Here is a 12,777-nt window from a genome sequence, read left to right as displayed (position 1 = left end):
TGATATTCGATTGACCTCAACCTACCAAAGCTTCCTTTGCTCAACATGTGCTCACCCTTAACCTATGGAGACTTCACGCGCCTAGAATCCGATCACCCTTATCTACCAAGACTTCATCCACGCCAAACCTTCGATATTCTTTTACTTGTTTAGACTTCCTATTACCAAGTATTCACTCAATCATGACCTACTTTAACTTTTTGTCTCATATCAACTTCATGTTGAACTTTCGACTGCCAAGTGTATGGTCACCCATGACTCGCTTAGGCATCCCACTTGTGAACTCCCTGTTGAACTTCCAATCGTCAAATGTTCAGTCAACCATGACTCATTTAAACTTTTCGTATTATGCCTACTCTATGTTAGACTTCTTATCACCAAGTATCTGGTCAATCATAATCCACTTGAATTTTTTTACCATCAAGTATTAGGTCAATCTTGACCTACTTAACTTTTTCTCAATTAATTAATATATTAATTAAATATTAAAATCTAACTAAGTTAATTCAAATTTAGTCAATCTTAAACTGATATCGATTGCATCAATAATACAAATAAGGAAACAAATATTATAAGAAAGTAATTGAAGATAAATTTAAGATTAGTTCATCGAAAAGAAATTAAAAGCCTTCGAAGATTAGAAAATATTAAAATTTTGCACGTTTATAATGAAAGAAAATAAATTTAAAAAATTTTGGAATAAAAAATTCAAAATTTACACATTTATAATAAATAAAATTATATGATAAAATATTCATTAAGCATCTTTAATCAATTAATAGTTACGTGCACGTTACATGTGTAATATAATATATGAATACAAATAAATTAGTATCCAAAGTCCATAAATTAGACTTAATAAGGATAACGTTCGAGAACCTTAGCAACAAGCTATTGTGTTACTGTAACATACTCTCTCTCATAAAAAAATTAATTTAATTTTGTATATAAGATATTAAACTGATAAGAACAGATACTATACTTGATTTTAGCCGAATGGTTGAGAAAGACATGCTTTCTAATGTTGTCGACCTAAGATATTTATAGAAATTTTTCTACTCGTGTTGTTGTCAATCTTAAGATGTGAGACTAAAGATAAGAATGATAATATATTTTTTTATATAAAAATAATTAGAGAAAATTACTATTAAATTTTAAAATTATTTTCACATATTTTTAGTGTGAAAAGAAAAAAAAAATATTAACGTAATTTAATTTTAAATTTTACTAAAATTAGTTAGTGAAGTTCTAAATTCTTAATTAAATAATAAAATTATTTTCGCTATTTGAAATATTTATGTTCATAATTACTATTAAGTTAAAAAGAGTTTAGAGTCTTTTTAAATTTGATTTTGGGGTTGCATTGGGCAGAGAACAAATTAGACTAAATAGAATAAAAATATTATTTAAATGTGAAAATAAATAAATGGAAAATGAAGAAATATAAAATAAAAATATTGGTTAAATTACAAGATGAAGCCTCCGATACAAAGAAAATAAACGTTGGCATGGACAACCAAACGGCAACCCAAGTCATCACCGTCACCGTCTACTTCACCGCCGGCCTCCTCATCCTCCTTGTCTACGTCGCCTACCTCAAGCGCTGGTGCCGCCTCCGGCAAGATCTCCAGAACAGCGGCGGCAGCGACGACGCGGAACCAGCCATGGATGTGGCCGTGGCGACGCCAGAAACGTTGGCTGAGGCCGAAGCCGCTCGTCGTCGCCGTCAGATCCTGGAGGCGATTAGGGTGGTGGTGGTTGGCAGCAGTTCCCAGGGGAATGGAGACGAGGAGGAGGCGGACTGCTCGATCTGCCTGTGCAAGTACGAAGCAGGGGAGGAGGCGCGGGTGCTGCCGGAGTGCTGCCACATGTACCACAAGGCCTGCATCGATCCGTGGCTCGTCGTCTTCAACGGCCAACGCTGCCCTCTTTGCTGCGCGCCGGTGGTGTCGCCGGCGGAGAAGCCGCAGCAGCGGCGCTGATTCATTAATGAATGACCAAACGAACTCCTTTCACAGTTCGACTTTAATTTCCTTCTTTTTTAAAAAAATATTTTTTATTGGTAATGATTCAAATTTTTTAGTATTTTTTACGTTTATTTCATTAATTTTTAATAGAATTTTTTTTAGAGTAGAATATATTTTTTAACTTGGAATGACAGGGCATACTGCAGTTATAAAAAGGCAAGTAATAAAGGGGTAACAAAAGCTTCTCTTAAATAGAGTTGATTAGGAGTAGGATTAAGAATGATTAAAAGTAAAATTTATAATATATTATCTCAAGAAAGATTATTTATCTTATCTTTAATCTTGTCCTAATTAATTCAATCCTATCTTATTATACATACCAAACCGAGCTTAAGTGTTAAAATTCCATCAACTAATCTTTCCATCCTAATTTAAGTGTTAAAATACTGTCCTCCAAAATATTCATCCTTTTCATTATTACAAAAGCATATTTCATTTTTTTAAAAATAGATTAAAAATATACGATTTGATCAAAACTATTTTAATTGAAATATCAAAATTACTTTAAATAAGTTCGATCAAAACTGCTTTAATAATATAAAGTTAAATTAATTTTAATCAAATTAAAAATGCTCCTCTAAAAAAATGCCTTGATTTTGCATATACCATTTAAGTTTATTAAATTGTTACATTTTACCTTCTATAATTTATTACATAAACACAGTCCACTATAATTTTAAAATAATTTTCTTCTTTATTATTGTATACCCTATCAATAAATTGAGAATATATTTGGCATTAAATTTAAATGGTCAAATTAAATAGGTAGAATAATATAATATATTTTTTTCTCCATAAATTCCTTTTATCCAACATCATACATTATTACCACATGATAAGTGAGTGAGGTGCACAGCCAACAGAACAGTTCTAATCAATCAAAATACGAGAAGGCACGGAACAAAACAATCACACTAATCATAATACTTGTGAGTTTAAACCAGGTCACTTGTCTAACTAAACAAATTTATCTTGTAGTGTTTTCTAAACAAGTTATCAGTAGTTCTAGATTCAGTATCCGTCATCCAAAGAGGTGCATCCAATATATAATAATAAGAAAGCTCGCCGATTTCGAGTGAATTGGCTGTAGCCAGCCTTGTGTAAAGCTCTGAGATTCAATAGTGTTCCTAAACTGAAATAGCTATTGCTCGCCCAGTAGCCAATGCATAATCTAGGTTCTAGTATCCAAATCAAGATTAGAAGGGGCATGGCTTCCATGATCGGTGTAATTAGCTGCGCAACTGGATTGACCTCCTCTCCCTTTTGGGTTGTAATAATGTTTGGAGTAACTAGAGTCATGATACCGACTCCGTCCGTTCTGGTAGCCACCATTCCCACCTCGGCCACCACTACCACTGTCATGGTAGCCCCTCCGGTTGTCAGGACCACGAATGCCACCTTGGTTGTTGTGGTAAATCCTGCGTGAATTATATTGGTGCTCTCTCTGCTCCACCTCCCTCAGATTTAGGTCTTCTAAATCTACTTTCTGATTTTCTTGCTCCTGGTTGGAGGCAACAACTGCTCCATAGCTTACAGGAGGGTCTGTCGCACCCTGCAAGTGAAACAAGACAGAAACAATTGAAGATCAATTTTACTTGGATAGAAAAACATCGAGTTGTAATGGTTACCATGTTTAGTTGTTCGTCAACATGGCTAACTTCATGATCAGGGTGAACTTCACTTAGTTGAAATTCTTGCTGTTCATCCTCCTGTATCAAGATAAAGAGAGAATATATGAAGCTAGGAATAGGAAAAATTCAAGAGGAATGTATTGTCAGGATATATAATGCATTTGGAATAGATATCATTAAGGATTTAAGAGTAATTGGTGCAGTCCGGTTGGTTTGTTTGTTTGTTTATCCAATGTCTAGTCTATATAATAATGTCATAATAAAGGCAACAACAATACGACATGATAAAGGAGATCCGTTCCAGGTTGTCCTACTCTCAAATTCAAGACGAATGTATTGTCAGGATATATAATGCATTTGGAATAGATCATTAAGGATTTAAGAGTAATTGGTACAGTCCGGTTGGTTTGTTTGTTTGTTTATCCAATGTCTTGTCTATATAATAATGTCATAATAAAGGCAACAACATGATAAAGGAGATCCGTTCCAGGTTGTCCTACTCTCAAATCTTCACGCCTCCTTCCTTCCATCTCTCCCCATTTCTAATCCTTCACTTGGTATCATAGCAAACTGATCCTATACTTCTTTCTCACTGTTTTCCTCTTCTCTTCTCTTCTCCTATCCTATTACCACTTTTCTTTCGCTTCCCTTGCTTTTCTTCCTCTTCTCTTGTACATTCTATACTTTCTCCAAGTCCTCATTCTTCATCTTTTGATTCTTTCCTACATATACAACCACCTCTCTATGCAATTGACAAGCTCTTGGGCGTAACATAGACAACTCTGCCAACTGCTGTTTGCCTTTCTTATCCTCGCCATAGCTCATCGCCAACCTTCAAACACTTGGTATCAATCTTCAAGCACATGGAAAGAACTCTATATAGGCTGAACTCTATATAGGCTTCTCCAAGTACAGATACCAATGCCATGTTAACTCAAATTAGCTACACTGAAGTTTAAGAGAAAGAAAGATAAATTCCATCCGAAGAACCTAAAAAAACATCTAATGACTGCAGAAAAAGGCTCCAACCATATACTGCTTGGAAATTCTGATCATTGCCAAAAGGTTCTCACAGTTACAAATGAACTTTTAAGTTTTACTTCTTTATATATGCAGTTTTAGCTTCACTTAATTCATTACTAACTGTTACAAGATTGAATCAAAGGCCCTATTTCCTTGAATGGATAAGTTGACCCCTGACAAACAGAAAAAGAACGAGACATAAGTCAATAGTTAGATCATCCTCTAGTTGTTTCCTTCAACAAATAAAAGATGAAGACCAGCATTTAATGGGATAATTTTGGGCATCCATCCTTTGTAACTCATCCACCAACATGACAAGACTAATTAAAATTTGGTGAACACACAAAATTATCCATTGTCTATGTATATATGCATTCAAGGAAATAACTCAAAGGAAAATCTCTTTTTCATCCCATGCCACCATTCTTCTGTCTCTCATATGTCTATTTTTTTTTTTTCTTCGGATGAAGGAAAGAAACTAGGAACTCATTCATTAAACTAAAGGATGATATTTTTTATTATTGGATTTCTTAACAGAACAAGAATTCTAACAATATATAGAATAAGGTGCTGCAAAATATTTTACAATCATAGAAGTATAAATTATTTCTATGCTATAAGTTTTCAGTTTACTGGCTCAACTGTTAAAACCAATATCCTAGTAATCTTACTGGTTCAATCTCCAGTCCAATTTTCAAAAGATTAGATGGAGGTGCTAACCATATTATGTTTCTAAAGTATAAGAACATGCTTAAATGAAGGAGACTAAAGTTTTGCAGGTTGTACTAAAAACCTCCCATCTGACCACATTATTAACACGGATCAACCATGGATAAAGAGAGATTCTCTCAATTGTTTTGCACAGCTTCAACCACTAATACTGAGTCACAGTTTTTTATCATTAATAATATTTACTAGAGCTAAAATTATAGGCATGATTTTTTCCTGGAGTGAACTTAGTTATCAAAAAATACTCCCATTCCATGAGCAAAACCTCATGAACCCTTGATAAGAAAATCTGTTCCATGATCTTTATCAAAAATTATAAGGTAACCTACCCATGTCCAACACAGTCTTAACTCGAAAGAACCTAGAAAATCTGCAACAAGAAAGTCCTAAATAAAAAAGAAAGGTTTTCCAGATACAAATTGAAAGACATCCTTGAAGGTTAGGTCCACCATGAAACCTAGAGCCTATAATTGTTTCCTTAAGAGTGATGAAATGGAGAGACAGAACTCGAGACTTGTACATTAGATGTACTGATGCAGCAATCAAATGAATGTGTCTCCAATTACTAATCTCATGGGATAGATCTTGCAAGAGAAAAAATAATCACTGAAATAGAAACATTGCATTATTGCTTTAATGAGAGGAGCCTCTCTTATAGACCTTGTAACAGACAAATCTCATAAGACTCAGGCATGCTAACGTAGGTTTACTAGAAATAGAAAAATAAAAAAATAATAATAAAATTATATCCGAGTACATACAAAACAAAATTTATATTTTAGACCCTCCAGAAATAAAATAGTATTTTAGGCCCAAAATTGGTTTGATTTTGACTAAAGGAGATTTAGCTTAGGCTATTTTATTTACAACATTCTCCTCAACAAAAACTTGACATGATTAGTTGTTGCCATCTTTCTCTTGGTTATCCTCTCCAATAAATGAAACATTGCAAATTCTCAAAATATGGAATTGTTATCTGCATCTCAACTATCAGTCCAAAATGTCTGGAAATAATGCTGTTGAGAGTTGACACCAAAACTCAAGGAAAGCAAGCTTAGGAAAATCAACAGCTAAAAACAGAGGCTAAATTTTCCTTAATAGAACTATCAAAAAAAAGTTTTATATTGGTACAAAAGAGCCTCACATGCTCGATTTGTCATCTTCTTTGTTTTAGTTTAGTTTGATGTTTTTGACTCACTGTTGTGAAGGATTCAATAACTATGAGTTCAACTTATGATAAATGGCATGTTATAAATTTCTTGAAGGGCGTATGTCCACAGAAGGTTTTCTAGAATTACGTCTTGGAACTCAATTGAAGATTTATTTGTCTTAGGAAAAACGTCTCCAATTGAGGTAGGAATAGTGTTGATTATGTGATTAGTAGCATGTTTGATGTGAATCACTTGTCTTTTTTTTCTCAGGAAAAGGCCACTAAATGACGTAGGGACTTTGATTATCATCTCTTTAGGTATTGAATTTGGAGTCTTCTGGATCTGTAATTTCTTTTCAAGTTAACAGAAGTCATCAAGTGACTCATCTAAATGATTTTTTTTGAAAAATTTAGAAGTTATTTAATCTTAAAGGCTGAAAATTGCATCAGGCAGGGACTCCAACAAATATCTCTTGGGATACCAAGGTAGGCATTACATTGAAACTTTCAGTTCCCTATGAAGTTGCATCTGAGTGGGGACATTAAGGGTTTGATTTGTTTTTATGACTAGTTTCTTGAAGGTTGGTTAAATAGGTTTGCAGATTAAGCCTGATAGTCCTCTCCTTATGTTTAAAGGCATATGTATCTTTCCTTCCATGGTGTAAGAGGTCATACAGCCAAGTTAGAGGCAACATTCATGGGGAAGTCATCGCACCAAATTTTGTCAATAATCACTTATTTGGATGAACACTAACAACCTATCTGTGAATCATAAAGGGGCTTGATCCACCTAAGAAGTTTTGTATGAGTGAGACTTGGGCGAGGATGTTGTCAAAATGCAAGTTGTATCTTAGTGATGGAGGTAGTGGAGATTGTAAGTACTCCTTATGATTAAGTAAATGTAAAAGTGCCTAGATGTAATAGTATTAATCCAATACTTATATATGATACATGTGTATAGTTAGAGGGGTTACCTAAGATGTAATACTTGAATCTACCCCCATAAATACATAGAATATGTTTATCCGACTTCCACCAACTTTGACAATTTTACAAGTCTTATTCCCATATTTAATCAATGTATCGAAGATGATCATGCATTCCCACATGTCATCTAAAGGATGAGGCACTTCATCTGGTGAGGGTGTCAACAGAATACAATGCACGTTATGTATCCTAAACTTATATCTCCAATGATTCATCTAAAGCATTAACGTCTTCCTCTACATCTTCCTCCATTCAGTTGTCAATGAAGAATGCTATTATGAGTTTCCTAGACGTGCACTGATGCAATTGCAATCAGAATGCACGGTATAATTTGGAATGGTATTATCTAAATGATATATTTGTGTTGGGGTTTTTCCTTAAATAAATTAACAAATGGTTTGAAGAAATTGATTAATCTGCAAAAGACACCTATTATTCAAACTTTCTATGTTGTCTAATCTAGTCCCAATGGATCCAAGCCCCCATTACTAGCATATATATTTCTCTGTGTTGATGATGGTTACTTGGGTGGATAACTAGAAGAGGAATAGAGGGAAAGCATTACAAAAATGCACTAGTCATTTTATGACCTTTCCCCTCCTTATCTCCCTCCATCTCCTATCCATCCACTCGAGTGAATAAAGTTTTAGTTTTCCACATGCCTTATAACTGAATTGAAGAAGAAAGAAATGAATCTGAAGATCTCCAATATGAATTTTTTTTTCCGTTTTTATTTTGAGGAAAGGGAAGACCAAAAGCCTGACTATCATGTGTATGTTCATAAATATGAGGTCCATAATAAAATAAAATATTAGAGATCTCTCATGTGATCAGTCCACAAGAATCAGAAGCAGATGTACAAATTGAACATAATCATGAAGATTAAGCCAACATAAGCTTGCCTACATGCCAACAATGTTGACACCACCCTGTGGATGCAACGAATTTTTAAAATTTCATTTTCAACCATTCACTTTCTACATCATTCCTTGCACAAGGCCATGATTGTGAAAATAGACATGGCTAAACCCAAATGTTATAGCTGACGATTGAATAATTGCAAAAAGTGGTGAACTGTAATTCAAATATCAATTAAAACTTAGATATCAGAAACAGCACAAATAAAAAAATCAAAATGGCCTTTTAGTCAAAATTCAAATATCCACATTAAATCCACACATTGCAGAATCACAAGTATCTCATGGGAAAAATGCAATTTGGTGGAGCTATAGGCCTGTAGTTACTACAACTACAACAACCAAGCCTTTTCCCACTAGGTGGGGTCGGCTGTATGAATGCTTTTACGCCATTGAGCTTTATCTCCTACTATATCATCATCTATATTTAAATAAATTTTATCTTGTTTTATTGTTGCTAACCAAGTCTTTTTTAATCTTTTTCTTCCTCGTTTGATATGCATGTTTATCATAGTTTCACATCGCCTAACTAGAGCATTCATTGGTCCTCTAAGTACATGTTCGTACCATCTTAAACGTATCTCTCAGAGTTTTTCCTCAATAGATGCAACTCCGACTTTCTCTCTAATGCTCTCATTTCTTATTTTGTCCATCCTCGTATATCCACACATCCACCTTAACATTCTCATCTCTACAACTCTCATCTTCTGCTCATGTGCTCGAGTCATGTACTCAATCCCTCCATCATTTTGCAAAAATAATCCTAAATATTTAAATCTCTCGGTTCCGAGCAACTCATCCTCTCCTATCTTAACAATTGTCTCATTACTTTTAATATTGCTAAACTTAAATTTCATATATTCTGTTTTTAATCTACTAAGCTTAAAACCTTTCCCTTCCATATATTCTACTAAGCTATAGGCCTGTAGTTGATGTAACATTATTGCCCCAGCTCTCTTTTGTACTACAAATGTGTATTAGATCTCCACAATGCCCACTCTCTTCAATCACATAATTGTCAAGATTTAGGTTTAAAACCATATCAGAGAGCTTCCAAAAGTAAGGGTTTTGGAGTCATTTTAACACGCATACTAATGCTTAACCTGTACACTTTGATGCACTAGTGGGAATCAGGGGTCAAATATGAATAACTGGAATATGTAATGTAGCAGACCCACAAAAAAATGCAAGAAGAATTTGCTCTTTTTCCAGCATAGTAACTATCCTACATTCAAACGAAACCATAGAACTAATGGTCGAGTAAACCTGCTGCCTATACTGTTTGATTCCTATGGAGTATTGCAGGTGATATATTCATTCAACATTAGTTGCTCTACTTTTCCAACATAAGCCAGATATCGATAGTCATCTTAGAACTAAGATCATTACTTCCTGATGATTTAAGGATGATTATGGCAATAGAACAATAATCCATAGCTATTAGGACCTATTTTGTCCACAATTGGTGCATGCCAAAAACCTAGTTGATGAAAAATTGAAATACTTAGCACTGTTTCTACTTTAATAATTTCACTTCCCACGGTATCAGTTGAACCATTGGTTAAGCATATGAATCACAAAAACCTGACAGATAGGTTGAATGAACAAAAAAAAAAAAAAACAGGTGTTTCACATTCACCTGAGGCACAATGGGAACTTCCACATCTTCAGATTGAACCATTGATGAGGGCACATTCGTTGACTCACTAAACTGAACCTGACAAGAAGCACCATACTTTCCCACAGCAGCTGCGAGATCACCAGGGGCCTTCATCTCTGGCGTCGTGGTGAAGTAGTCTGAAGCCAATATCTTGTTCAACTTTTCTCTCAATCCGGCATCTGAATCGTCCACGAGATGTAAGTCAAAACCAACAAAGGAAGTAGAAAAAAGAAACCTATCAATCCCATAGCGGAAAAACACGAACAGGTAAGAGATGCCCCAGAGTGGATAGGTTGATCAGCGTTGACAAGCCAGAGCTTCGCGTGCTGAAGGCAGGCCTGGAGAGTGTCCTTATGAGAGACGCCCGAGTAGACCGACCGCGAGGTGACAAGGGAGGCAAACCCCGATATCGCATCAAGATCATGCTCTCTTAAAAGGTCGGTGGCATCATCCGTCACGTAGTCGTAGGTCAAGCAGCAGCCACGCTCGTGCATCCTGGTCAGCATCATCGCCGCGAACTCGCTCTGCGGCTTGACATCGAACATGCACCCGAAATAGACCAAGGCCAAAACGTCCATCACGGCCCGATCCCGCTCCTCCTTGACACCGGCGGGGACAGGGATTTCTTCTTGAGGGATGGGGGCAGGGGAGGCGGCGGTGAAAGCGGCGCGGTCGAGTTCCTCCTGGACGGCGGCGGCGAGGGGCCCCCGGAGCTTCTCGTACTCGTTGATGAGAATGACGATTGTGGGTTTGGAGCGGAGGAATTCTTTCTGCTCCTTGTTGAGCAGCTTCCCTTGGGCGAGGGTATCCTCCATCTGCAAGATGCGGTTGAGTTTCTTGCGCAGGGAGCGAAGGCGCTTTTTCATCATGCTCATCACAGGTCCGTGGGCCAACGCCGATTCTGCCACCGACGACGCCATCACGTCCTCTCTGCTTCGCCGCTCCCCGGCGTGATACTACCAGAGCAATCTATAACCTCTTCCGTCCACTGGAAGTTGCGGAGGCGGCGGCCCTTCGCGATGGCCAAACAGGGGCGGTAAAGAGCAGAGCGGCGTCGAAACGGGAACAGGGGAAGAAGAGGTCGCATTTAGAGATCTGTTTACTTGGGCGGAAATCTTTGTTGGGCAAATATCTGAACGCCCATTAGTTGCATTGTTGTCAGATGTGCATCCGTTTGACTTGCTTTTTGTTTTTTGTTTAAGAATTTGAGATTATGAACCGGAATTTGATATTATGAACCGGATTAAAGGGTCTAGGGTTTTAACTTTGTAGCCCAATCAGCTGACTAATTCCAAAAGGGCATTTTTTTTTTTCAGAGATCACAAGCCGATGTTTCTCCTTTCCGCTTCAACTCTCGCAACTACTTCAATTTTCCTCTTCAAATATCAAAAATAAATTCAAAGGTATGTAAAAGGATCTTGAATAGAAGATGAAATCAATGTAATATTATAGGGTTTTTAAATTTTTCAGCCCGAAGCTTTCATTTATGAGTTTAGAGTTTTTACAACATTTAGAATTTGCTAGAATCTTGTAGCAAGCAGCAAAAGTTATACAGTGTGTTAGCCGTCTAAATTCTTTAGATGTGAACATTAGCTATTACAAAGAATATAGAAGTTATTAGTTTCTACATGGTGTAAAATCTAACAGAAGCTAGTAGCTAACTTTTATACGTAGTAGAAACTAGATAATAAATTCTATTTGAATACATTGGTAATTGATATAAGTTCAATTCACCTTATTGTATCTAATGGAGTTTGCTTAATTTCAATATTGTGAATAAGAAATCTTGTATTTGTGTTGTAGGTCCGAATGATTTCAAAGTGATTTTAAATCTTTAAGTGATAATTATAGAAGTGAAGTCTTACGGGCATAAAAAAAACAAATATAATGGAAAAGTAGTTTGATATAGTTCAAGAACTTTATAAAGTTTATGGAACCTAGTGAGTAGCCGGTCTTACTGTTTAAAAGAACTTCATTTGCATAGGGCCTAGACATTCCAAACAATTTACACATAAGAGGATTACATATTTCATAACTGGAATGTTGAAATTAGATGTTTCATATTTTAAAATATAAGGTTGAGCTTCTCAAGAAAAGATATTTCTCTAATAGTAGCACTACATGACTATGGAGATATAGTTCCTATAGATATATATACTTCCTTAGGATATTGAAGCTCATTTTAAAGATGGAGAATGTTCAAAAAAGGATATTGAAAATTTGCTTCAGAAAATTAAAAGAAAAGAAGTTATTAATGTTGACATTCTGTATTGTCAATTGTTCATATTGTATTTTTTTTTATGTGTCTATTTTTCCACTACTAGCAATAGATATATACTATCTACCTTATTACTAATACATTATATAGATGATTTCGATAATATAAGCAAGTATAATTGGTGTGAGGTCATATATGAATACATTGGTGGTAACATGACCCTTCAAATAGAAGCCATTCGAATCATTCTACCATTGAGGCAATCTAGAGGGTCTGGAGAACACACAAAAACCAATGCTCAAAGGCTTTGTATAAATTAATAAGTTTGAGCATTACAACTATCGTTTGTGTGATTTAAATCCTTAATCAAGTATTTTTCACTATAGGTTTGGATGTGTGAACATATCACAATTATAAAAATCAATTAGTCCAACT

General features: G+C 35.5%; 2 protein-coding genes and 1 pseudogene across 2 annotated transcripts; 1 reads left to right on the top strand and 2 right to left on the bottom strand.

Annotated features, from left to right (window-relative positions):
* Positions 1–859: 859 nt before the first annotated feature.
* LOC122026012 lies at positions 860–1,013 on the bottom strand (annotated as a pseudogene).
* A 495-nt stretch (positions 1,014–1,508) lies between these two features.
* LOC122022957 (E3 ubiquitin-protein ligase ATL4-like) lies at positions 1,509–1,982 on the top strand. The gene has a single exon (XM_042581058.1). The coding sequence runs from the start codon at positions 1,509–1,511 to the stop codon at positions 1,980–1,982; it is 474 nt and encodes a 157-aa protein (XP_042436992.1).
* Positions 1,983–2,925: 943 nt separating this feature from the next.
* On the bottom strand, positions 2,926–11,232 carry LOC122024666. Its single transcript, XM_042583334.1, has 4 exons — positions 10,390–11,232; positions 10,104–10,303; positions 3,656–3,736; positions 2,926–3,579 (listed from the first exon to the last, which is right to left on the bottom strand). The coding sequence occupies exons 1-4, from the start codon at positions 11,042–11,044 to the stop codon at positions 3,199–3,201; spliced, it is 1,317 nt and encodes a 438-aa protein (XP_042439268.1). The 5' UTR covers positions 11,045–11,232; the 3' UTR covers positions 2,926–3,198.
* Positions 11,233–12,777: the final 1,545 nt, after the last annotated feature.

Source organism: Zingiber officinale, chromosome 9B (assembly GCF_018446385.1).
Source record: "Zingiber officinale cultivar Zhangliang chromosome 9B, Zo_v1.1, whole genome shotgun sequence".
Classification (NCBI taxonomy): Eukaryota; Viridiplantae; Streptophyta; class Magnoliopsida; order Zingiberales; family Zingiberaceae; genus Zingiber; species Zingiber officinale.
Note: the sequence above shows the minus strand (reverse complement) of the source record. Positions and strands in the feature narration are given on the sequence as shown.

Bases quoted from the DNA above. Each gene is read 5' to 3' on its own strand.
- LOC122022957 (XM_042581058.1), top strand. From the start codon at position 1,509: ATGGACAACCAAACGGCAACCCAAGTCATCACCGTCACCGTCTACTTC.
- LOC122024666 (XM_042583334.1), bottom strand. From the start codon at position 11,044: ATGGCGTCGTCGGTGGCAGAATCGGCGTTGGCCCACGGACCTGTGATG. The intron at 10,304-10,389 runs GTTCGTGTTTTT...TGGACGATTCAG, and splicing joins CTCTGGGGCATCTCTTACCT to ATGCCGGATTGAGAGAAAAG. The intron at 3,580-3,655 runs GTAACCATTACA...TTTCACTTGCAG, and splicing joins TTGACGAACAACTAAACATG to GGTGCGACAGACCCTCCTGT.